Here is a 25,694-nt window from a genome sequence, read left to right on the forward strand (position 1 = left end):
AAAATCTTCCCAGAATTCCTAGGGTACATGAATTCTGTAATTTCTTTTAACTGTTTCAAGAGGATGGTACTTGGAGATTTTTGAAAGGATTATCAGAAATTATACATAACTGCTGGTTGTGTCACTATGAGGAACCGCATATAAAGTGTCACCAAGGTTATAAAGACAGCGTGACTCAAATTATTGCAAAGCATTACCAAATTTGGGTGAGGTTTCTAGAGGAAGAGAGCAGCCTCTTAGCCAAGCAACACCATCTACTGAGAACCCACTGTGTACACATTAACCTTAGGTGTTGCTATGTAAACAGAAACCCAAAAAACAGAAGAAGGAAAAAAAAACACTAGAAGTAAAGCTGATGCAGCAAGTCATGGTGACTAAAACTGGCAGAATGGGAGAGTAATCACCTTCATTAAGTTTTATTTGGTGGACCTTAGAGAAGAAGAAAGAAACATCTCAAAGTGGAAAGAACGTAGGATACAGAGTAAGATGCCCGGGTTCTACTATCAATTTAGTCACTTGATTGCAAACTTGAACAAATGCCTCTGTTTATTCTCCTGTAAAATGGGTATAATAATGCTGATAAATACCTTACTTCACGAGGCTGCAGTGAGAAATCAATGAAGCAATGACCTGTAAACTATAAAAGAGTGAACATATTATTTATATCTGGTGAGTTCCCTGGCCAAACTGTGTGGCTTATTCTCTATCCTATCTTCTCAGCACCATTTATGCTCAGCAGAACACCCGCTTTTTCCGGAATTGTGTCAGCAAGCATCCCCTTCCTCTTCTATCTCAGAATGGACTATAAGCTTTTTAATAGCATGGTTTCTGTTTGCTTTCCATCTGCAAGAAACAGGGATTTGTATAGTATGAACACTCAGTAAATTACTTAGTAACAGTGTTTTATATAGAGAGAGGAACTTGAACTGGGGGAGGTATTTTCATATGTGTCATTTACCTGCAGCTGTCAGATTCATCTTGCTAGACCTGTTTCTGATGTCATGTCACTGTTCAAATGTTGTCAACAGTTTCTCATTTTCTACTGAAGTTTTTTTTTTTTTTTTTAAGATTTTATTTATTTATTTGGCAGACAGAGATCACAAGTAGGCAGAGAGGCAGGCAGAGGCCGGGCGGAGAAGCAGGCTCCCTGCTGAGCAGAGAGCCTGATGCAGGGCTCCATCCTAGGACCCTGAGATCATGACCTGAGCCGAAGGCAGAGGCTGAACCCACTGAACCACCCAGGTGCCCCCTGAATGATGTTTTAAAAGATATTTTTAAAACTGAGATACAGTTTACATATAACATTGATTTAGTTTTAGGTGTGCAACACAATGATTAATCTTAAGTCCTATCTAATAAATTCTAAGGCTGTGCTAAAAAGTGTGATCTCCAAATCTATAGCATTGGCATTACCTGGAAGCTTCTTGGAAATGCAGATTCTCCAGCCCCATTGCAGATCTACTGAATCAGTAACTGCATTTTAACAAAATTCCTAGACACTTCATACATACAGCTTTTACTATATCTTCACTCACTAGTTCAACTTAAAGTGTTACAAGTAAGCTTACCAGATTTTGCAAATAAAAGTAATGGATTCCAATACAGTTTGAAAACAATGAACACTTTTTCTTAGTATATCTCAAATGTTTCATGGGACATGCTTATATGTGAAATATATATCCATTGTCTGAAATTCAAATTTTACTGGGCTCTCTGTATTTAATCTAGCAATTAAATTCAGAAAAGCAGAATCTATGTCTAACATAACTTTGGATTCCCCTGCAATAGTACAGTGCCTTCCCCAACTGCTCTATGTTTGTTTAGGGAACAGTGAGCCTCTTGAGAACAGAGGTTTCTCTTGTTTTTACTTATCGTTGTATATTCCCAGGGACTAACATAGTACCTGACACACAATAAAGGACGAATAAATATTTCTTAAATGAATACACGAATATACCAAGAGCAATCTTCCAATTATGGGTTGGGTTGTGTGTACATATTTTAATAAAAACTGAGTATTTTTCCAGTAATTTTAAAAAACAGATTGTTTAAAAAGCTTCTATTCGTACACTTTTTCACATTTTAGCTGGCAGAGTTGAGGGCTTGATGGAAACATAATCAAGGGCTCAGAATGTACTCGTCGCAGACTGGGTCCATATGGTCACTAGTGGAGAAAGAATCCTATACTCAGGATGCTGACAAGCCTGCAGCAGGCGGCGGTAGGCCACTCTTCCCACCCCCCCCCACCTCCCAGACCGTCCAGTCTCCCGCGCACGCGCACAGCCGCGTGTCGACCCCACGGGCCGGCTAGAGGGAGGCGGGGCTCCCCGGGCGCGTGCGCGGCGGCCTGGGATGCGAGCTCCTCCCTTGGCGGGGGCGCGCGGCGCGGAGGACCGCACGGAAAGGGGGAAGTCAGGTGGCCGCTGCCGCCGCCGCCGCCGCGGTTTGTCGCCAGAAGGAAAATGGCGGATCTGGACGAGCAGTTGTCTGATGAGGAGAAGGTAAGAGTGGCGGAGGCGGCGGAGTCCGTCGTCGGGGAGCCACTAGAGCCCCGACGTATCAGCCCGGAGTCTGGACGCCCGGAAAGGGCATTGGTCTGTGCCCTCGGCTGCCCTTCCTCCTCTTCTCGTCGCTGCGCCCTAGTGCCTGCCCCTGTCAGTCACCCGAGGCCCCACGCGGGGGCAGGTCTCTGTCAGGCCTGTTCGCTTCGCTCGGCTCCTTGTAGGGTGTGTGCTCTGAAAATAGGAAGTGGGAGCCGGGCGGCGGCGCCTGGCGCGGCGGGCGGGGGCGGGGGGCGCGGAGGGCGGTGGCCGCTGGGGACCCTCTCGTTCCGCCTGGGCCGCGGGGCCCTGCGCCGGGTCTGGGGACTGCAGAGAGGTACGGGTCCCGGCCTGGGAGCGACCCAAGGGCGGTGGTGAGCCCGAGGGCCTGGCCCGAGACAGTAGCCCGGGTGAGGGGTAAGGGGGAAAAAACCGCTTAGAAAGCAGACCTTCACTTCTCCCTTTTTACGCCCCCTCCCAGAAACAAAATGCTTCCTTTTCTGGTTGTCTACGATTTTTTCCTTTCCCGGTGGAAGTCTCCCTCCCTCCCTCCCCCTCTCCTTCCCCCCCCCCCCCCCGTTTCTTTTTTCGGCTTTAGCTGTAGGCTTTGCAGCTCCCGCGTTCCTGGGAGGCAGCGGAGTTGTTCACAAAAAGACCCCCTCCCCATAGTTGGTTTCGGCCGTGGTTGGCACTAGCCCCTCTGGGGGCCGATTTGGTGGCGCTCCACTGTCCTGCTAGGACTTCTGAAGAGGGGAGATTGTGCAACTCCTTTTGCTGTATCTTAGGTGCTATGACAGCGTCGAAAGCAGATGAACGACTTAAATTCTCAGGCATTTAAAATGAGAAATCTGATCATAGAACTAATTCTCTTATTCTCCTTTTCCCTTGGCTTCTGTGAGGGCCCATTCCCAGGGGAGGTGGGGGACCCTACTAATTTTAAGTATTTTCCGGGAAGGCCTTGACGTTTCACAAACTCAGAAGTGACTGACATATAATCTGTGAATAAGATGGTTACAGTTTTTGAAATGTCCACTCTTAATTTTACAGTTTTTTTTTTTTTTCAAGTTCCAAAGCAGTACAGCCATGTATGAAACACACCTTAATGGTGTTTAAGAAATCCTAATGTAAGCCTGGGGGTATTTTCAAATGGAACTTTCTGCTCCAAGTGATTTATATCCTGTGATATAAACTTGCACCGAAATATAATGTTTTATCGCTTTCCCAATGTGAATATGCCGAAGTCGGCGGCCTCTTCAGTTTTGGAAATCCATTTTTCCCCCCTCTGTGGTCTTTGGTGAAAGTGATAATAAAAGAACAAGATGGGGAGAACTACAAGATTCTCTATAATTCACAGACCTGGTAGGAGATCCCTGTATATACAAAAGTTGCTGGGTAGCGTTCACATGTGTTGTATTGGTAAATAACCAGGAGTTGATAATCGAAAATGTACACAGTTGAGTGCACACACATTTAAAACTAGTGCTAAAAAGTTTTTAAAGGGATTGTCATGTTTTTATTCTACTACTAAAATAGTGGTTAGTAGTTTAAGTGGCTAGAATCTGGCTGAGGAGAGAGTACTCGGTATGGGAGTTAATGTAGTCTTGCTCCATGTTGTAAAGGCCTAAAATAGCACATTTTTTTTCAAGAATGAGATGACAGGGTTCCTCATTATCTGGCATTCTCAGGGTACAAAACTCTGTAATGGGGGAGGGGGAGGACATCTTATTCTCCAAACTTGCGTATTTAATAGTAAATGTATGAATTCAAATTTGAAGGAATTTGGTGTTTCTGTTTCTATTTTGAGTTTTGTAAGACTATTTTGTAGATATTTTCATATATATTTCATTGCCATATTTAGTAACTTAAGAATAAGACTGACCAAATTTCTTTGCTAAATTCATAACTGGTGAAGTGAAATTCTAACACTCTTTCCACTTTAGTTATCTAAATGTTCTTTTAATCTTTTGGGAGTAGGTTGGGTATAGAATCAAATAGAATTTTATTTTATTTTATTTATTTATTTATTTAAAGATTTTATTTATTTATTTGACAGACAGAGATCACAAGTAGGCAGAGAGGCAGGCAGAGAGAGAGAGAGAGGAGGAAGCAGGCTCCCTGCAGAGCAGAGAGCCCGATGTGGGGCTCGATCCCAGGACCCTGGGATCATGACCCGAGCCGAAGGCAGCGGCTTTAAACCAATGAGCCACCCAGGCGCCCCTCAAATAGAATTTTAAAAGGTGGCATTTTTAATCTAATATTTATTTATTTATTTTTAAAAGATTTTATTTTTCATTTGACAGAGATCACAAGTAGGCAGAGAGGCAGGCAGAGAGAAAGGAAGTGAAGCAGGCTCCTTGCTGAGCAGAGAGCCAGATGTGGAGCTCAATCCCAGAACCCTGGGATCATGACTTGAGCTGAAGGCAGAGGCTTTAACCCACTGAGCCACCCAGGTGCCTCTAATCTAATATTTAAATCATGTTACTTTTTTTGCCACCTTGTTTGTAATTTTCAGAATAAGCTTTAAATACTTATAAGCTATTGGAATTCCCTTTATTGATTAAAGATCTGAAGAAGGGAAGCTGTTAACTTACATAGTACCCATACTTTGTTTCTGGGTGGCTCAGATGATACATTTGAAAATAAGTTGTAAGTTTGAGGTAGGTTTTATTATTACAGTTTCACAGAAAAGTAAATTAAGGTTTCAGAAGCTTTAAGTGATTCACTTAAGGACACCTAGCTAGGAAATGGTGGAGGTGGTATTTAATCCTGTTTGTCAGAATCCAAAGTTGGTGCTCTAACCCTTAAGAATTGATAATAGGACCCTTTTCTGGGTTTAGCTTTGATTTTAATTTGTTGACAGCTTATATTGAAAAAGGAGAAACAATAGTTCTTTTTGTTTTTAATAAAAATTGTAGCTACCTAACATTAAATAGTGTTGGGTTCTAAATTTAAATGTGTTTGATAATTTTGGAACAAAGTTTATTATTTAACACATTTAAAAATTTTGTGCTACTGGCATACTTTCGTATATGCTCTAAGGTAGGAAGCTTTTTAGAAATTAATCTAGCATAACATCTTTGCTTTTTAAAATCATGTACAAATGCTTTGTGAGGATACCACTATGAAATTTAATAACCTTTTCATCTTTGGCCACTAGGTTCATAGAAAATAATATTATCTGAAGAAGCACAGTGAAGTGCTTTGAAGTTACTCATTTGTTGAACATGTCCCACAGATCTTTTTACATAGTTTAGAAACTCTAGGCCAAAAGCAGTTTATGTTTTCCATTCCTGGGGTCAGCTGCATTGTACAGTAAAGCAATTTTGTAAATTTGAAATTGTGGAATAAGGCTAAAAGCAGAAGCATGATTCCATTTCACACCCCTCCTTACAGAGGGAAGTCACTCCAAAGCTCCAGAAGGAAGACATTTAGTTATTGGTTGGAAAGGATCTTTTTGGTTTTTTTCCTTATAACCCCTCCTACCTTTCCCTAGTGATAAGAGTGATCCATTTCCATAGCTTCATCTTTTATATCTTTGTGAATGTGTCTCATGTCCATAGCTCAGTCCTGACTTCTCTTCTGATCACTAGTCACACATTTTTATTGGGTGGTTCTTTTCACAGGAGACAGTTAATGAGATGTGTTCAGATGGAACCTTCCTAAAAGTAAATTCATAAACTCCTCTCCCCTTTTCTCCTATGCAGAGTGGATCAGAAATCTCTTTCTGCTCCTTTTTCTCTTTATCTTTTTCCATTATTCTGGTCATCCAAATTTTTAACTTCAGCTTTATTTTAACCTTTGTCTCCTTGAGCTCTGTACCTTACAGTCTGTTTCTGAATTTTCTTGTCATTCCTATCATCAAAATTTGTCTTATGCAAGTAATTTATTTTTTGCTTGAAAAGGTATTCCATTTATATCAGTTTTTAGTTTATTACCTCTCAGTTGACCAGACTATTAAAGTAATTGTTGTTATTTATGTTATTAACTACTGTTGTTCAGTAACAAAATTACTGTATGAACAGAATGCGAATTGATTGTACCTGTTCTGTGACTACTTGGTTAAGGAAGGGGAGGAAAAGTAGGGTCAGAGACTGTCTTTCCGCTGGTCTTTCCCTTGTATTTGCCACTGCTAGGCTTTTATTATAAACTTCCTAGACTAATTCCTCCAATTTCCTGTATCTAAGCCATGTTTTATATGTTGTTTTTGTACTCGCAAACTTTTAGTTGCTGGATACTCCATTGCCTTTACAAGGAAGCCCAACTCTTGAAAATGGTATTCATGGCTTTGTAGTCCATTCTTACCTAAATAGTTCTGACTCCAGTACATATGCTGTTATTTAATCGTGCTGTGAATTGAAAGAGACCTACATACTAGTCCATGTCTAGCGCCTTAGGTAAAGTATGTAACCTCTCAGCCTCAGTTTCCTCTGAAATGTGGGGATACGTGTAAATGGTATCTGCCATGTAGTAAGCACACAGTAAGTTGTATTTTTTTCTGCTGATGACTTTTTTTTTTTTAAAGATTTTATTTATTTATTTGACAGAGAGAGATCACAAGCAGGCAGAGAGGCAGGCAGAGAGAGAGGAGGAAGCAGGCTCCCTGCTGAGCAGAGAGCCCCATGCGGGGCTTGATCCCAAGACCCTGAGATCATGACCTGAGCCGAAGGCAGCGGCTTAACCCACTGAGCCACCCAGGTGCCCCCTCTGCTGGTGACTTCTTATCCACTTGGAGTATTGGAACTGTTTCCTGGTCTATCCTCTTTGATGAGAATCTTACTCATCCCTCAGGATTTATGTCAGATCACATGACTGGCTATAACATACCATTAGTATTTTTTTTTTTTTAAGATTCTCTTTATTTATTTGACAGAGAGAGCACAAGCAGGCAGAACAGCAGGCAGAGGGAGAGGGAGAACCAGGCTCCCTTCTGAGCAGAGAGACCGACATAGGGCTTGATCCCAGAACCCTGGGATCATGACCTGAGTTGAAGGCAGCCGCTTAACCTACTGAGCCACCTAGGCACCCCAACATCTCATTAGTATTAAATACAGTTTTGCATAATAGTTATCTGCTTAACTTTTTTTTTTCTCTCGTTCTGTTGGAATTCCTACATGCAGAAGTATCTTTAGCATCTGTCGTTATGCTGCATGTGGTGATAAAAGGGTTCAATGAGTGAATGAACAAAGGAATCGTGAATTCACAAAACTAAAAACAGTTTTATGAAAAGTAGAAGTAGCATATGGGGTGCCTGGGTGACACAGTTGGTTAAGCATCTGACTCTTTCCACTCAGGTCATGATCTCAGGGTCCTGAGATCAAGCACTCTGTCAACTCTGTGAGGGGTCTTTTTGGGATTCTCTCTCTCCCTCTCCCCCTCCTGCTTATGCTTTCTTTCTCTCTCTCTCATTAATTTAAAAAAAAAAATTGTTTTTTAAAAAAAGAAGTAGGGGGGTGCCTGGGTGGCTCATTTGGTTAAGCCGCTGCCTTCGGCTCAGGTCATGATCCCAGGGTCCTGGGATTGAGTCCCACATCAGGCTCCCTCCTTGGCAGAGGGCCTGCCTACCTCTCTGCCTACTCGTGCTCTTTATCTCTCTGTCAAATAAGCAAATAAAATATTTTTTTAAAGTATAATAATTTTTAAAAAAGTAGAATATGAAGTAAATATTTTGAGGGAAAATTCAGTGTACCTAAATTTTCATTTCTAAATAAAGCTTTTGATTTTAAAGATTTAGATAATTGAATGAAATTTTTGGTGCCCTTTAAGGTAACAGGTGGTGATACTGGCTATGGTTCAAATCATTTACACATGCTAAATATTCTTCATAAGTAGTTTATATACTCCCTCACTACACAGTCATAATTTGGTTTCAGAAATTTTGTTCATGTTTGAAAGTAATATAAGTTGCCATCATAATTACTGTAAAATTTATTGTGTTCTTACTAACCAAAAAGTAAACTAAACCATTAAACTATTAATATAGAAAATATTCATTCCTCGTTTCATTCAGTAGATGAATGAATTGTCATTGCACCAATAAAGTGTAAAAATTCCTACAGCTAGCAGAAGCTTGATAGTTGCTGTGCCATTAGTGGAGTTTTTCAGACTGCACATTAAAGCAAATTAGTAGTACTTGTTCAGTGCTTTTGGGAGCCATTTCTGCATAAAATAAGGATAATTAGATACATAGAATATTGCATTTTAATGTAAAAACATGGAATATAAAAACAGAGCAGAATGCAAAGTAGTTTTCAAGTTGAAAAGCATGATAGGAAAATTTGACATATGGTTCTGTGCTCTGACCTAAAGGCCTGATTGCCTGAAGCAGTAACTTACTGCAGAAGTTTATTGCATTTCAGAAAAAACTAGTGATTCCATGGAACCATCTATAGTTGTCAGAAAAGGAGAATTTCACAAATTTTGTTTTGAAGGTTAGATGTACAATCTTTACATTCTTTCTCTTATGACACTTACATGTTTCACTGTGAACCTAATGATAGAACTTTCCTTACACATTTTAGTTTACTATGTTTGTATAGACAAGGAATGGAAATACTTTTCAAAAACTACCTCCCCATTTATATTTTTACCAAATATACTTCCATTTACTTCAGTACCCATAGTTTTCCATATTTTAAGATTTCTGGAATTAGGCTGCATTGTACACTCAATGGCTTATGATACTAATCAGTAGCATTTCCCTTTTTTAGTGGTGCATTAAATTATGCCTCTTACATTGATTGTGAATCAAGGTAAGCAAGGATATAATGTGACAACTAACAACCTAAAATCTTAGCATGAGTGGGTTTGGGAAGGGAATTTTGTATGACATTTCCTCATTCTATATAATATGTCCAATGTGGGTCAGCACCAGAAAGGTCCTGCTCAGTGAAGCCTCATAGAGTTTTGGGCTGTTGGAAGTTTTCAGTGTAAACTTGGGCTTTTTGATATGTATACACAGTGGAATATTATTCCGCCATGAGCAAAGATAGTATCTTGCCACTTGTGACAACATGGAAGGACCTTGAACACATTGTGCTAAGTAGGTAAGTCAGAGAAAGACAAGTTCTGTATGATACCACTTATATGTGGAATCTAAAAAAGCCAGACCTGTTAAAAAAAGAGCAAAAAAAAACCCCACCAAAAAACAGAAGTTGAGGGTATAATATTGATGGTATTTAAAGGTACAAATTTAAGGGTACAGAGGTATTTAAGGGTAATAAGTAGTACATAAGCCATAGAGATGTAATGTACAGTATAATGAGTATAGACAGTAATATGTATATACTGTAATGATGTAAAGTAGTAGTAATGGTAAGTATTGCGTTAATGGCAGTCATATTACAATATATGAATGTATCAAAGTAAAATGCTATACACCTTAAGTTTACAAAATGTAGCATGTTATATTTATCAAAACAAAAACAAATCTTAAACTTTCTTCCTAAGTCCTGGCAACAGTGGGAAGGAAATGTGGGGAATAGCAAGCACACTGATTTTTATTTTCATTTTATAAATTTTTATTTCTTTATTTATTATTGAGAGGGATGGACGGAAGCGGGAGAGAGAGAGAATCTTAAGCAGGACTCGATCTCACAACTCTGAGATCATGACCTGAGCCAAAATCAGGAGTCAGATACTTAACCAACTGAGCCACTAGGCACTCCAGCACACTGGTTTTTAAAGTTTCTCCTCCCCCACCACACATACATTTGGAGCTCACTACATTCTGCCCAGGTTTCAGTTAGCTGAAGCAAGTTTCATCTACAAACTTAATTTCGGAGGGCTTGGAAGGAAAGGAGAACTGCAATATTTGTGAGTAGCAATAATAATACCATAGAGTAGATTTTAAACTCACTGAAGGTTGGTGATTTGATCTCCTGTTCGGTAGACAGAAGGGTAAGATTATGGATTCACAGATATATTTTATATGTGTTTGTGTGTATATATATGTATATATATGGTACAGCATCAAAAAGTAGTCAGTTCAGGGGCGCCTGGGTGGCTCAGTGGGTTAAGCCGCTGCCTTCGGCTCAGGTCATGATCCCAGGTCCTGGGTTCAAGCCCCGCATCCGGCTTTCTGCTCGGCAGCCTGCTTCCTCCTCCTCTCTCTCTGCCTGCCTCTCTGCCTACTTGTGATTTCTCTCTGTCAAATAAATAAATAAAATCTTTAAAAAAAAAAAAGTAGTCAGTTCATAGAAATTCAGAAGACAGAAAAATTACTTGTACCTAGGAGGATGGTAGACATCAGTTGGGGTACAAGCTTATGCCAGAGCACAACACAGGCAGAAAAATAGGAAACTGGGAACAAAACAAAGTGTAAGTTATATCAGGTACTTTGTAAGTAAGAGATGCAAAGATGAACTGTGCTGTTAAATTAGTACAGGGTTTCTTAACCTCAATATTATTGACATCTGAGGCCAGATAACATTGTGAGGGCTGTCTTGTGCATTGTGGGATGTTTAATAGCATCCTTGGCTCACATGGTACCAGTAGTACCTTCTTCCCCCCTGTAATGATAATCAGAATGTTTTCCTGTAGGACAGAATTGTCCGTAGTTGAGAACCATAGGTCTAGACAGATTGGAGCTAGTAAGAACAATGAGAACCTGGGTTAAGTGTTAAGATCTGGCTTAAAGTAGTTTGACAAGACACGAAGAAAAATATGATTGCTAACAGATTTCAGAGTTGGAATCAACAGAACTTGGTGAATGAATGTAGGGAGAAATGGGAGAATCAGGGTAACTCTGAATGTTAAAATTTGGGTAACTGAGAAGTGGTACCACCACTAACAGCTAGGGGATTCAGGAAGAAGATGGACAGCTGGGAGGAATAATGTTGAGTTTGATTTGAGTTATACTGAGTCTGAGATGCCCACCAAATACCTCTTTGAACTTGCCTAGAAGATAGGGAGTAGAAATGGAGCCTGGAAAGAACGGTCAGGCCTAGACATTTTATATAGATTTGAGAATCCTCTCTTGTGGGTTAAAGCCACAAGATGGGATAAGACATTTAGGAGAAGCTTGGACATAGCAAAAGGAGAGGTCAGAGAGTATATACTGTTGGATATACTATTATTTAGAAAATAAAAGAAGGAGAGGAAGAGGTGCGGGATGATTGTTGAAATCGAAGTATATATGTAGCACAGAGTATGTGTGCTCATTTACAGAACTTGAGGAGTTCCAGAAGGAGCAGTACCAGTATTACAGAGATTAAAAGGAATATAGTTCGTACTTAAGGTACAGGGATATAAAACAAATTTTATCTGCTGTATGCCACTATGTATACTATATTAATTAATCTCTCAATTGTCAGAGTAATTTTGTTATTATCCATTTTATAGGTGGGAAAACTACTGCAGATAAGGCCGACTGAGTGGTGGATGGGAGATCACTGTTGGCCTTTTTTTTTTTTTTTAAAGTTTTTATTTAAATTCCAGTTGTTAGCATACAGTGTAATATTAGTTTCAGATGTACGGGATAGTGATTTCATACTAACACCACCCAGTGGTCATCACAAGTGCACTCCTAATCCCCATCACTTATTTAACCCATCTCTTCACCCACCTCCCTTCTGGTAACCATCAGTTCGTTCTTTATGGTTAAGAGTCTGTTTCTTTTTTTTTTTTTTTTTTTTTTTTTTTTTTTTTTTTTTTTAAAGATTTTATTTATTTATTTGACAGAGAGAGAGATCACAAGCAGGCAGAGAGGCAGGCAGAGAGAGAGGAGGAAGCAGGCTCCCTGCTGAGCAGAGAGCCCGATGCGGGGCTCGATCCCAGGACCCTGAGATCATGACCTGAGCCGAAGGCAGCGGCTTAACCCACTGAGCTACCCAGGCGCCCCAAGAGTCTGTTTCTTGATTTGCCTCTCTCTCTCTCTCTTTTTGTTTCCTTTTGCTTGTTTGTTTTGTTGCTTCAATTCCACATATGAGTTAGGCCATATGGTATTTGACTTTCTCTGACTGACGTATTTTGCTTAGCATGATACTTTCTGGCTCCATCCATGCATTGCAGGAGGCAGGATTTCATTCTTTTTATGGTTGAGTAATATTCCGTTTATACATATACATTTTTTTTTTATCCATTTGTCAACCTCTTGGGCACTTGAGCTGTTTTCATAATTTGGCTGTTGTAGATAATGCTGGTATAAACATAGGGGTGCATGTATCCCTTTGAATTAGTGTTCTGATATTCTTTGGGTAAATACCCAGTATACAACTGCTGGTTCAAAGGGCAGTTCTGTTTTTAAATTTTTGAGGAACCTTCATATTGTTTTCTACAATGGCTGCACCAGTTTGTATTCCCACTAACAATGCAGGATGGTTCCCCTTTCCATATCCTTGTCAACACCTGTTGTTCCCTGTGTTGTTGATTTTAACCATTCTGACAGGTGTGAGGTGATATCTCATTGTAGTTCTGATTTGCATTTCCCTAATGATGAGGGATATTGAGCATCTTTTCATGTGTCTACTGGCCATCTATATGTTTTCTTTGGGAAAAGATCTGTTCATATCTTCTGCCCATTTTTTTGGATGATTCATTTTATGAGTGTTGAATTTTGTAAGTTTATATATTTTGGATACTAGCCCTTTATCAGATATGTTATTTGCAAATATCTTCTCCCATTTTGTAGGTTGCCTTTTAGTTTTACTGATTGTTTCCTTTGCTCTGCAGAAGCTTTTTATGTTGATGTCCCAATAGTTTATTTTTGCTTTTGTTTCCCTAGCCTCAGGAGGCATACCTTTTTTTTTTTTTTTTTTAAGGGAAGGAATATAACAGTTTATTAAGTGAAAACAAATGCTAAACAGTACGTAGAGGACAAATGACCCAGTTTCTTCAACATAATAATGACATAATGGAGGGAAACTATAATACATTAAAAGAAACGTAAGAGACATTGGATCCTGATTTAAGAAAATGCCTTGGAGCAGGGCAGCCTCCCAGCTAAGCCAGGGCGCCGCCTCTGGGAGGGTCTAGAAGCTGAGCTTGGGAACAGGGCTCCACTGTATTATCAAGTCCTAAATTTTGGAATGACCGAGAAGACATATCTAAAAAGAAGTTGTTACAGCTGATATAAAAGAAGTTGCTGCCTTTGTTCTCTTCTAGGATTTTTATGGTTTCTGGTCTCACATTTAGGTCTTTAATCCATTTTGAGTTTATTTTTGTGTATGACATAAGAAAGTGGTCCAGGTTTTTTTTTTCTTTTTTTTTTCTTTCTTTTTTTTTTTTTTTTTTTTTTTGGGTGTCCAGTATTTCCAACACCATTTGTTGAAGAGACTTTTTCTCACTGGATGTCCTTTCCTGCTATGTCAGAGATTAATTGCCCATAATTGTGGGTTCATTTCTGGGTTTTCTGTTCTGTCCTATTGATCTGTATTTTGGCGCCAGGGCTAAACTGTTTTGATTACTGCAGCTTTGTAATATAACTTGAAGTTCAGAATTGTGATTCCTCTAGCTTTGCTTTTCAAGATTGGTTTGGCTCTTAGGGCTCTTTTATGGTTCCACATAAATTTTGAGATTTTTTTTGTTCTAGTTCTGTGAAAAATGCTGCTATTTTGATAGGGATTGCATTAAAGGTTTAGATCACTTTTGGTGGTACAGAAATTTTAACAGTACTTGTGTTCTTCCAGTCCATGAACATGGAATGGCTTTCGATTTCTTTGTGTCATCTTCAGTTTCATCATTGTTGTTGTTTTTTATTTTATTTATTTATTGTAGAGAGAAGGAGACAGCACGTGCATGAAGTAGGGGGAGGAGCAGAGGGGGAGGGAGAGGGAGGGAAAAGAATCTTAAGCAGATTCTGCTCTAATTGAGGACCCTTATGCTGGTCTGGATCTCACCATATCAGGATCATGACCTGAGCCAAAACCAAGAATCAGATGCTTAATTGACTGACCCATCCAGGTACACCTCTTTCATCAGTGTTTTATAGTTTTCAGATTACAGGTCTTTCACTTCTTTGGTTAAGTTTAATCCTAGGTATCCTATTATTTTTGGTGCAGTTGTAATTAGGATTGATTCCTTGATTTCTGTCTATTGCTTCATTATTGGTGTGTAGAAATGCAACAGATTTCTGTATTTTGATTTTTGCTTATCAGGTGTAGCAGGTTTTTGCTGGAGTCTTCTCTGAGTTTTCTCTATAGAGTAAATGTCACCTGCAAATAGTGAAAGTTTTACTTTTTCCTTACCTTTTTTTCTTTTTGTCTGATAGCTGTGGCTAGGACTTCCAGGACTATGTTAAATAAGATGAGAGTAGAATCTCTGTCTTGTTCATGACCATCAAAGAAAAGCTCTCAGTTTTTCCCCTTTCAGGATGATACTATCTGTGGGTTTTTTGTATATGGCCTTTATTACTTTGAGGTGTATTCCCTCTAAACCTACTTTGTTGAGGGTTTTTATTATGAATGGAAGTTGTACTTTGTCAACTGCTTTTTCTGCATCTATTGAAATGATCTTCTGGTCCTTACCCTTCCTTGTGTTAATGTGATGTATCACATTGATTTGTACGTTAAACCACCTGATTGGAATAAATCCCACTTAATTGTGGCGAATGATTTTTTTAATGTATTGCTGGATTTGCTTTGTTAGTATTTTGTGGAGGATTTTTGCATCTATGTTCATTAGAGATACTGGCCTGTAGGTTTTGTTCTTTGGGGGGTTTTGTTGTTTTGTTTTTGTGGTCTCTTTATCTGGTTTTGGTATCAGGGTAATGCAGGCCTTAGAATGAATTTGGAAGTTTTCCTTCCTTTTCTATTTTATGGAATAGTTTTGTTTTTTTTTTTTTTTTTTAAGATTTTATTTATTTATTGAACAGACAGAGATCACAAGTAGGCAGAGAGGCAGGAATGGGTGGGGGTGGGTAGGATAGGGAGCAGGCTCCCTGCTAAGCAGAGAGCCTGATGTGGGGCTCCATCCCAGCACCTTGAGATCATGACCTGAGCTGAAGGCAGAGGCTTAACGCACTGAGCCACCCAGGTGCCCATATTTTGTGGAATAGTTTGAGACAAATAGGTGTTAATTCTTTAAATGTTTGGTAGAGTTTGTCTGTGAAGCCATATGGTCCTGGACTTTTGTTTTTTGGGAGTTTTTTGAGTACTGATTCAGTTTCTTTGCTGGTTATCAGTCTGTTCAAGTTTTCTTTATCTTCCTGTTTCAGTTTTGGTAATTTATATGTTTGTAGGAATTTATTCATTTCTTTGGTTGTCCAATTTGTTGGCATATAGTTTCTCATAATCTCTTGTAAGTATTTGTATTTCTGTGGTGTTGGTTGTTATTTCTCCTTTCCGTTTTCTTTTTGGTAAATCTGGCTAGAGGTTTATCAATTTTACTAATTTTTTCAAAGAACCAGTTACTGATTTCATTGATCTATTCTATTGATTGATTTTTTTTTTTTTTTTTTTTTTTTTTTTTTTTTTTTTTTAGTTTCCATGCCATTTATTTCTGCTCTAATCTTTATTATTTCCTTCCAGTGGTGGCCTTTAAGAGGGCAATTTTACTAGAGTTTGGAGCAGGAAGAAGATAAAGAAAAGCCAGATTACCCAAGTCTAAAAATTGTGTATATGCTTTCTTTCTTCCAGAAATGACCTTTCAGTCATGTCTTGCGTGGTAAACTGCTCATCTTCAATAACCAGACCCAAAGACTTCCTTCATTCCTGTGTATCCTGGCCTATTTGTGCTCCCTTAGCAATTTGTATATATCTTTGTTACAACATTTACTGATTTTAATTGGTTTACCTGATTTTCTTACTTTCTTTGTTCTGTGTTTTACTCCTCTCTGTAATTCCAGTAGAGTGCCTGGCATACATTATACTAGTGGGTTCCTTTTTTTTTTTTTTTTTTTTTTTTTTAAGATTTTTATTTATTTGTCAGAGAGAGAGAGACCAAGCATAAGCAGGGGGGAGAGGCAGACAGAGGGAGAAACAGGCTTCCCACTGAGCAAGGAGCCCAATGTTGAACTCATGACCTGAGCAGAAGGCAGCAACTTAGCCAACTGAGCCTCCCAGGGCCCCTGTACTAGTGGTTTTCAACTCTAGCTGCACATTACAGTCAATTGGAGAGTCTATAAACAAACTTGGATACATAAGCTTCACTTATAGGTGAGGCCTGGAGCCTTTGTACCCTTCTGAGAAAAAAAGAAAAAGCCTCCTAGATGATAGAATGTGTCACTGGGGTTGACTTTCACTGTATTAGATGCTCAGTAAGTGTTGACTAAAGAAAAGTAGGACATGGTGCCAGTAAGTATAAATTATTCTTGAAAAAACTTGGTAGTGAAACAGAAGAAAAAGAATAGGCGTTACTGCCTCAGAATTTTTACTACTATTTAGGAGTACTTTTTTTTAAGATAGAAAAAAATTTAGGAATGTTCATGGACTAAGGGGAATGATTCAGGAGAGAGAAAGAAATTGAAAATTTAAGATAAATAATAATTTATATATAACTTTTCTTTTTTAGTTAATGATAATGCCTACTTTGGGTTTTTGGGTTTTTTACTCTTTTAAATAAATGGTAAAAACATATTTAAAGAAAAATTACAACAGTTCAGTACTCTATTTTTTTCTGGATGGTTAGTGCATGCCAGGATACCAGGGATTTTGATGGTATCTTCTTACACCAGGTGTGCCTTATCTTCTCTTTACATTTATTGCGACACTGAAAGAACCAAGGAATTGAGAACTTCTGTAGAAAAATAAGGCATCACTGCTCCACAGTATTGAGCCACAAGTCGTCATCTTTCTGGATATTGTGACTAATTTCTTCCCATCCCTGTGGTAAATGTTTGGTTTCTATACATGTTGGTCCAGCATGATGTGCAGATGCCACACAGCTCATCAGTATTATTTGCTTTGCTTATCATCTGGCCTCTTGATCAAATTGGAAGGTGTATGGAGAAACTCATTTCTTTCTGTAGCCTCTGCGTGGAGGCATGCTCTCTGTAATAGGAAGGGCTTCATCAGCTCCACTCTTGCCTGCAGCACATGAGGAAAAGCTGATAGCGGGCAACATCCCAGCATTAACATACTTTTTTACTATCTGCAATCTGAGATACCTCTGATCCTAATACCTGTCAACATTCACAAAGAGAAAATAATAGTGCCTGGTAGAAAGCAGGAGACATTTTTGTATGAGTTTATCAAAATGAATTGTATTTCTACTTAGTGGAGAAGGAAAAGAGAGAAAGGATTTGGAGAATTCTCTTTAAGGAATGGAGTCAACATCTAATATCGCAATATGAATATCCTTTTTTCCCTTTTGAGCACTTTAGTGATTTATAACTGAATTGTGTCCACTTTCTTGAGACATTTGGAGAATTCTGATCCAGAGAAGGTTGAACAGAGTCTCAAAAGAGTACCATGATGGCACAGTGTTCATTTTTAAGGAAGTCCATTTGACTTTCAGGTGTTCTAACTTGCTCTGTCAACACCATTTCTCACTATTTAATGAACTCATTTAATAAGGAAACTAGCAAGGAGTTCTTCATAGGCCACGCAGTAGAAAAGAGTAGAGGAACATTACCTAAAATTGTGAAGAGTCTCTGATTCATCTTCCACTCCACTGACCACATACACAGGACTTTCCCCTATTATTTGATCACTCGGTAGAGATGCAGTAAGTCTGGAGGTTTTGAGATGTTTAATCTGTGTCATCTATAATTCAAAATCCTGATCATTTTCAGCTTTTATCTGTAATCTTATCGTTACTCTTAGATAAAAATTTATTTACTAAGAATTTTAGTGCTTTCTTTTCAAGAGTTTTTTTTTTTTTTTTAAGATTTTATTTATTTATTTGAGACACAGAGATCGCAGGTAGGCAGAGAGGGGTGGGGGGAAGCAGGCTCCCTGCTGAGCAGAGAGCCCGATGCGGGGCTCAATCCCAGGACCCTGGGATCATGATCTGAGCTGAAGACAGAGGGTTTAACCCACTGAGCCACCCAGGAGCCCCAAGAGGTTTGATTAGCTCCTGAATTTCAGGACTTGATTGTAACTTTTTTGTTCCTCCGAAGGAATTTTGTTTTCTTCAACCTTTGTCTGGTTGGCTCAGACCTTTCCTTTTTTTTTTTTTTTTAATGTTCTAAGTACAACTGTCAACCTTTCCTTCCTCCCTTCAAATCCATCGGAGGATGGGAAACTAGATAACCAAAGTTGTAAATCTATGTCTGAAATAAAAATAAAGATCTTTGAAGAATCTCTCTTGCCCTTCTAATGTTTGGACTATATATCAACATATTTACTTGCTTTCTTACAATATATTTTAAATAACTGAGTTCCTTGGTTTAGTCCCCAGTTATATATCTTAATTTGAGCTTCCCAGATCTTATTTTATTCCCCTTCTCTTCCTTTTGTTGGTGAACGAGGGGTACCTACTTCAGGGTTATGTGGATGGTTGAATCACAACATCTGACACTGGACAGATGAGATGAACAGCAGCTTATTAATCACGTATACTCAACAGCCCAGGAGAAGGGGACACCGCACACAATGTGGGGCCGTTTGGAGGTCGCACTAGGGAATAGAGGAACAAGCTGAGGCCGTGGAAGCCAGGTTTTGTCATATCAAGAGTGTCGAGTGATCCCTGGTTCCCACAGGAAGATGTGACTGGCTTTTGAATAATTCTGCAGGCTGGCAGGGAATTGGAGCCTGCTCCTCAGGAATAAGCAGGAACTGTGCTTGTTCCCTGTGATAAAGAGGGTTGTCTGACTAGGGGCATTATCTGCAGAAGCAGAATGAGGATGGGAACTTGCAGTTAGGTCGTTCAGGGCTCTCCTGGTTTTCCCCAGATGTCAAAGCACACATAAATATTAGTCCTTAATTTTAGACCTTATACCACAGGTCTTAATAATACTGACCCTTTATCAAAAGTATTTACTAATATTGCTGTACTAAAGAATACATCAAAAATTTATTTATTTTTCAAGATTTTTTTGTATTTATTTGAGAGAGGGAGAACATGAGTGGAGGCAAAGGGAAGAGGGATAAACAGACTCCCCACAGAGCAGGGAGCCTGCCCTGAGATCATGACCTGGGCTGAAGTCAGATGCTTAACTGAGCCACCCGGGTATCCCCCCACCCCCAAATTTTTAATAGTATAATTTGATCTTTGAGTTTGCCTTTCTTTGTGATCTTTTCTTCTGTTAACTTGCAAAGTTTAAGAAATTAATGCTGCTGTGTACAATTTTACCACAATAGGTAAAAGATGGCCAGGTCATTACCAGGCCAGGTAAAAGATGGCCAGGCCAGGCCATATGTATGCAGTGATGTGGAGGCATAGAAGATGAGGGTTCTTGTTTGAGAGACTGAATGAAGTGCTGAGGCTCCAGTATTGTGTATATGTGGGATGAGAAAAGGAGTGGATAGGCTGTAGGAGCTGGTAAATGGCAGAGTAAAAAAGGTAGTGGCTATTATTTGAGTGCTTACTCTGTGCCAAGCACCTTCCTAATTGTATTATCTCATTTGCTGCAAGAAAGGAGACTGAATTTAATTTACTTATGGTCATACAGGTAGTAGGCAGTGGAGCTGTAAACTGAGTCCATACAGTCTTATTTTAGAATTTATGCTGTTAACAATTACATTTTATAGCCTTCAGATATGGAGAAGCTTTATATGTTATGTTAAGGACTTCGGACTTTATTTTGTTAGTAGTGGGGGAACCATTAGATGATTTTAAGCAGGAAGAAACATCACAATTTGCATTGAAAAATAATCAGTCTGGTGGTAGAATGGAAAATGAATTTTGAAGATTGTAAGACTAGAGGCAGGATTATTGTTGTAACTATGCTGAACAAAGTGGGTCTGAATGGAATGGAGTCAAAGAAAAGGGGATGGTTTTGAGCAAGAGAGACAGACACTCACTGATCATGACGCCTGAGGGAGAGAGGGGAAAGTGGAATGATTTCTAGGTGGTGCCAGTAATTTTTTATAAAGAACAGAAGGGAATAGGTTTGGGTGAGACAGTCTAAAGTATCTTTGAGACATTTTGATGGAGATTTCTAGTAAATAAGTTATACTTAGAAAAATGCATCTTGATCTTGACAAATGATGTGGTAGATGTATAGATTGGAGAGCTGTTGTTGTGTGGGGATAATAGAAGTGGTGGAAGTAGATGAGATTGCCTAGAGTTTTCTTTTGTTCTCAGCCTATCTCTGAACCATCATAGAGAGATGATGCTGTACTGGGGGGCAGCTTTATGAAATTTTTGGACTTTCATTTGAGCACTTCATTCATATCCCAATTCTGGATCTCTGTTTTCTCTTTCATAAATTAAAAGTAATAACTGCTATCTCAGAGAGTAATTTTAGATAACATTTTATTTTATCTAACAGAGGTAGTGGTTTTAAAAGTTTAAGAAATAATGGTATATTTTATTCCCTTAATTTCCTTGTAAAAAGTGGAAGTTTATAGAGGTTAAAAAGATCAAAACTTGGGTACAGATCATTTGTCTTAGATAAAAGTGCAGATCTTGCACATTCCTACCATGCAGCTAGGAAACCAGCTTTTTCTGCAGTGTTGCTGTCACTGGTTTTTGAGATGAGCAGAGTCAAGTAGAGAGGGAAAGGATGATTTCCAAGTGAGGAGGAAGGATGTCAGTGTATGGAAGGAATGCACTGCAGACAACACAGAAATGCTTGGGTGTATGCCATCCTTCTATCACCGTAGGGCACAAAGAAACTAACGTGTAAAGCGAAAATATCTGTGTTCCAGGGTTATTTTTAAGAATATTAGAGCTAGGGGCACCTGGGTGGCTCAGTGGGTTAAAGCCTCTGCCTTCGGCTCAGGTCATGATCCTAGGGTGCTGGGATCGAGCCCCGCGTCGGGCTCTCTGCTCGGCGGGAGCCTGCTTCCCTTCCTCTCTTTTTCTGCTTGCCACTCTGCCTACTTGTGATCTCTGTCAAATAGATAAATAAAATCTTTAAAAAAAAAAAAAGAATATTAGAGCTATACTAAATACAAGTATACTTATTATCTCATTGTTACTGCTAATAATATCTAATATTCTATATTTTACCCAAGCTTACATAGCTAATGAGTAGTAGAGATGAAAATCCAGTCCAGTCAGTCTGACTCCAGAGAGTATACACTGTACTGCTTCCTTATATTAGCATACATTTTTGTGGTTTTGAACGTAGTTTATTTATAATTTACAGTTTATATATAGAATTGTATTAATGATAACTCCAAAAATGTTCGTTTCATTGAAATACTACATTCTCTAAGTGTTCTAAATAAGTGAGAGTTTATTCTTGCTTATAGATTTATTCAGCATATAGTAACTGTCTACTGAATGCAGAGTATAGGGCAGGGGCAACAGGAATCCCGCCTTGAAGAGATATTCAATGTTTAGTTATTCAGCAAATATCTGAGAGCCTTCTATCTGCCAGGCACCATTCTAAGCACTTAGATATAGTAATATATAGGCAAAAGTCCATTCCCTCTTTGATTTTTTCTTTTCCCTCTGAATTTCTTTTACTTCCCAGACTAAATCCATCCTAAACATTGAGGATTTTGGAAACATAAGAGATGGAAAGTTAACCGCATTTTTTAAAGTATCAGTAATTTAGTACAACTTTTCAAGAACAAATTCTAACATATTTGCCTGTGGGATATAACATTTATATAGTTTGATGCAATGATTTAGAATTAAGTGTTAAGGATTTTTACTTATTTTACCATGTATTTTTTGGTCTACCCTCTTCCTTAGGACGTCATTACTTCATCAGTCCTTGTCAGTTGAGTCTTCCCTGCAACCAGAGTCTGGTTGATGAAAACTATGTAGAGTTCAAAGTGTAGATATTTCATTACTGTGGGATTTCTTAGAAAGGTGACTTCAGTTTATTCAGTGTGAGCATTGAGATTTCCTTCTTATAAATTGTACACTGATAAAGAAAATGAGTAAAAATAAAAACATTATCAGACCAGAGTCCTCAATGTAAGCAAAAATGTCCCAGTATTTTTTTTAAAGATTTATTTATTTGAGAGAGAGAAACAGAATGCATGTGCAGGGAGGAGGGGCAGAGGAAGAGGAATAGAGAGTCCCAAGCAGACTCCACACTGAGTATGGATCCCAACATGGCGCTCCATCTCACAACCCTGATAATCAAGACCCCAGCTGAAACCAAGAGTCAGGTGCTCAATCAGTTGTGCCATCCAGACACCCCAAAACCCTCAGTATTTTTTAAGGAGATTGAGACAGATGTCCTAGGTAGTATAGATTTATGCCAATTTATTACTCTCTTTAATTCAGAGTGAAAGCCTAAGGTTCTTAATTTTTGTTTTTAAAATTTTACCTTTAACCTTTTTTACTGTACTTTCTATTAAAGTGTTATGGGTGCTTGGCTGTCTCAGTAGAGCATGCAATGCTTGATCTTGGGGTCATGAGTTCAAACCTCACATGGGTATGGAGTCCACCTAAAAAGAAAGCAAAATATTGGATTAATATAGTTTATGGATTTTTAGCAATAAAAATTATTGTTAAGGTTTGTGATTCTTAATTAGAAAATAAGCAAATAATGTCTCACTCATTAATTATCATGGTTACTAAAGTTTTTTTAACCTTTTTTTAAAAAACTATTTCTTTACGTAATCTCTGTACCAAATGTGGGGCTTGAACCCCCCAACTCTGAGATCAAGAGTTGCACATTCCATCTGCTGAGGCAGTCATGTATCCCTAAATTTTTATTTCAGTCACCTGTTAATCATTATGACAGGTGCACTCCTTAATCTCCATCACCTGTTTCACCCATCCCCCTCACCCACCTTCCCTCTGGTAACCAACCATCAGTTCTCTAGTTAAGAGGCTATCTTTCTTTTTTTTCCCCCCTTTACTTGTTTGTTTCTTAAATTCCATTTATGAATGAAATCATGGTATTTGTTTTTCTCTGACTTATTTCACTTAGCATTGTAAGTCCCATTCACGTTGTTGTAAATGGCAAGATTTCATTCTTTTTTATGGTTGAGTAGTATTCCATGGTGTGTGTGTGTGTGTATGTATGTACACACCACATCTTCTTATTCTTCTTTTTTTTTTAAAGATTTTATTCATTTGACAGAGATCACAAGTAGGCAGAGAGGCAGGCAGAGAGAGAGGAGGAAGCAGGCTCCATGCTGAGCAGAGAGCCCGACGTGGGGCTCGATCCCAGGCCCCTGAGACCATGACCTGAGCCAAAGGCAGAGGCTTAACCCACTGAGCCACCCAGGCGCCCCACCACATCTTCTTTATCCATTCATCAGTCAGTGGATATTTGGGCTGCTTCCTTAGTTTGACTATTGTAAATAATGCTGCTATAAACATACCAGTGCATATATCCCTTTGAACTAGTGTTTTTGTATCCTTTGGGCAGATAGCCAGTAGTGCAGTTACTGGATTGTAGGGAGTTCAGTTTTTAATTTTTTGAGGAACCTCCAAACTGTTTTCCAGAGTGGTGCACCAGTTTGCATTCCCACCGGCAATGTAAGAGGGTTCCTTTTCTTGACATCCTTCCCAAAACCTGTTGTTTCTTGTGTTTTTAATTTTAGCCATTCTGACAGGTGTGAAGTGATATCTCATTGTAGTTTTGATTTGCATTTCTTGATGACAGGTGATGATGAGCATCTTTTCATGTGTCTGTTGGCCATCTGTATGTCTATAGCTACTAAGTTTTAAAGTTAACATTTTATACATAATGATAAGATATGCTATCATATATATGAGAGATTTAAAAAAAATTTTTTTAAGATTTTATTTACTTATTTATTTTTTAAGATTTTATTTATTTGACAGACAGAGATCACAAGTAGGCAGAGAGACAGGCAGAGAGAGAGAGAGAGGAGGAAGCAGGCTCCCCGCTGAGCAGAGAGGCCGATGCGGGGCTCGATCCCAGGACCCTGGGATCATGTCCCGAGCCGAAGACAGAGGCTTTAACCCACTGAGCCACCCAGGCACCCCAAGATTTTATTTATTTTTTGACAGAGATCACAAGTAGGCAGAGAGAGGGGCGGGGGAAGCAGGCTCCCTGCTGAGCAGAGAGCAATGTGGAGACGATCCCAGGACCCTGGAATTATGACCTGAGCCAAAGGCAGAGGCTTAACCTACTGAGCAACCCAGGTTCCCTTTAGGTAGAGATATAATTTGCCTGCCATAAAATGCACAAGTTTTAAATATTCAGTTCAGTGAATTTTCACAATATGTGTGCAGCCATCATTCATTTGAAGAACATTTTCGATCCACTTGAGAAAATTCTCTCCTGCTTCTCTCTGATCGATCCCTGCACCCTTTACCCAACCGTACTTTTAACTTTTATCACCATAGATTAGTTTTCCCTGATTCTAGATATCTTATAAATGGAGTCACACAGTATGTATTTTTTGTGTATGTCTGGCTTCTTTCCACTCAACTTTTTTTTGAGATTTATTCATGGTGTTGCTTGCATCAGTACCCCAGTTAATTTATCCATTTCTCTCTCTTTTTTTTTTTAAAGTTTTATTTATTTAAGTGATATCTACAACCCAGCTTGGGGCTTAAACTCACAGCCCTGAGATCAAGAGTCACACACACTTCCCATGAGCCAGCCAGGCACCCCCATTTTCCTCTTGATGAACATTTGGGGTTATTATGAATAAGGCTGCTTATGAATATTCTTATGCATTATTTTTGTAGACATATACATTCATTTCTCTTATGTAAATACCTGAATGAGATAGCTGGGTCACGAGAGAGAACTCTTGAAGTAAGTGATTTTGATGGGGTTATACAAAGACAGGGTTTTTGGCATTTGAAAATTTGTATTAAACAGTTACAGCCCTCCTCAAACACAATTTGTGTAGATGTTGAATGAAAAAGTGAAGTTAAATATGTTTAGCCATAGGTGAAACATCAAAAAAGTACCCGTTCACTTTGGGTTTTTATAAAGTCTAAATTATAACAAATTGTTTTTGAGTCTCCAAAATCATGAGTTGTTTCAGAGTATTGTAAACAATCAAAAATGGTAGATAGGGTTATATCTTAATTAGAATGCAAGTAATTAGAATCCTCTATTAACCCCAAATTGTTTAATTTGATTTTAAGGACACAGCTCATTGTGAATTACAGCAATGCCTAAATAACCATACTAGAATTTTTATGTATAAAAATGAATTATTCATCACTTGCAGAGATAACTGTTGGATGTCTTTAAAACAAAACAAGTTGTTT

General features: G+C 38.7%; 1 protein-coding gene across 1 annotated transcript in view; it reads left to right on the plus strand.

The window, feature by feature from the left end:
- Positions 1 to 2,278: 2,278 nt before the first annotated feature.
- The window catches only part of CAPZA2 (capping actin protein of muscle Z-line subunit alpha 2), a 61,473-nt gene continuing 38,057 nt past the window's right edge, over positions 2,279 to 25,694 (plus strand). Inside the window, exon 1 of the mRNA XM_047694767.1 lies at positions 2,279 to 2,501. Within this exon, the coding sequence (XP_047550723.1) occupies positions 2,463 to 2,501 (39 nt within the window). The 5' untranslated portion in view covers positions 2,279 to 2,462. The remainder of the gene's footprint in view (positions 2,502 to 25,694) is intronic.

The sequence above is a fragment of the Lutra lutra genome, chromosome 11, assembly GCF_902655055.1.
Source record: "Lutra lutra chromosome 11, mLutLut1.2, whole genome shotgun sequence".
In the NCBI taxonomy this organism is placed as follows: domain Eukaryota; kingdom Metazoa; phylum Chordata; class Mammalia; order Carnivora; family Mustelidae; genus Lutra; species Lutra lutra.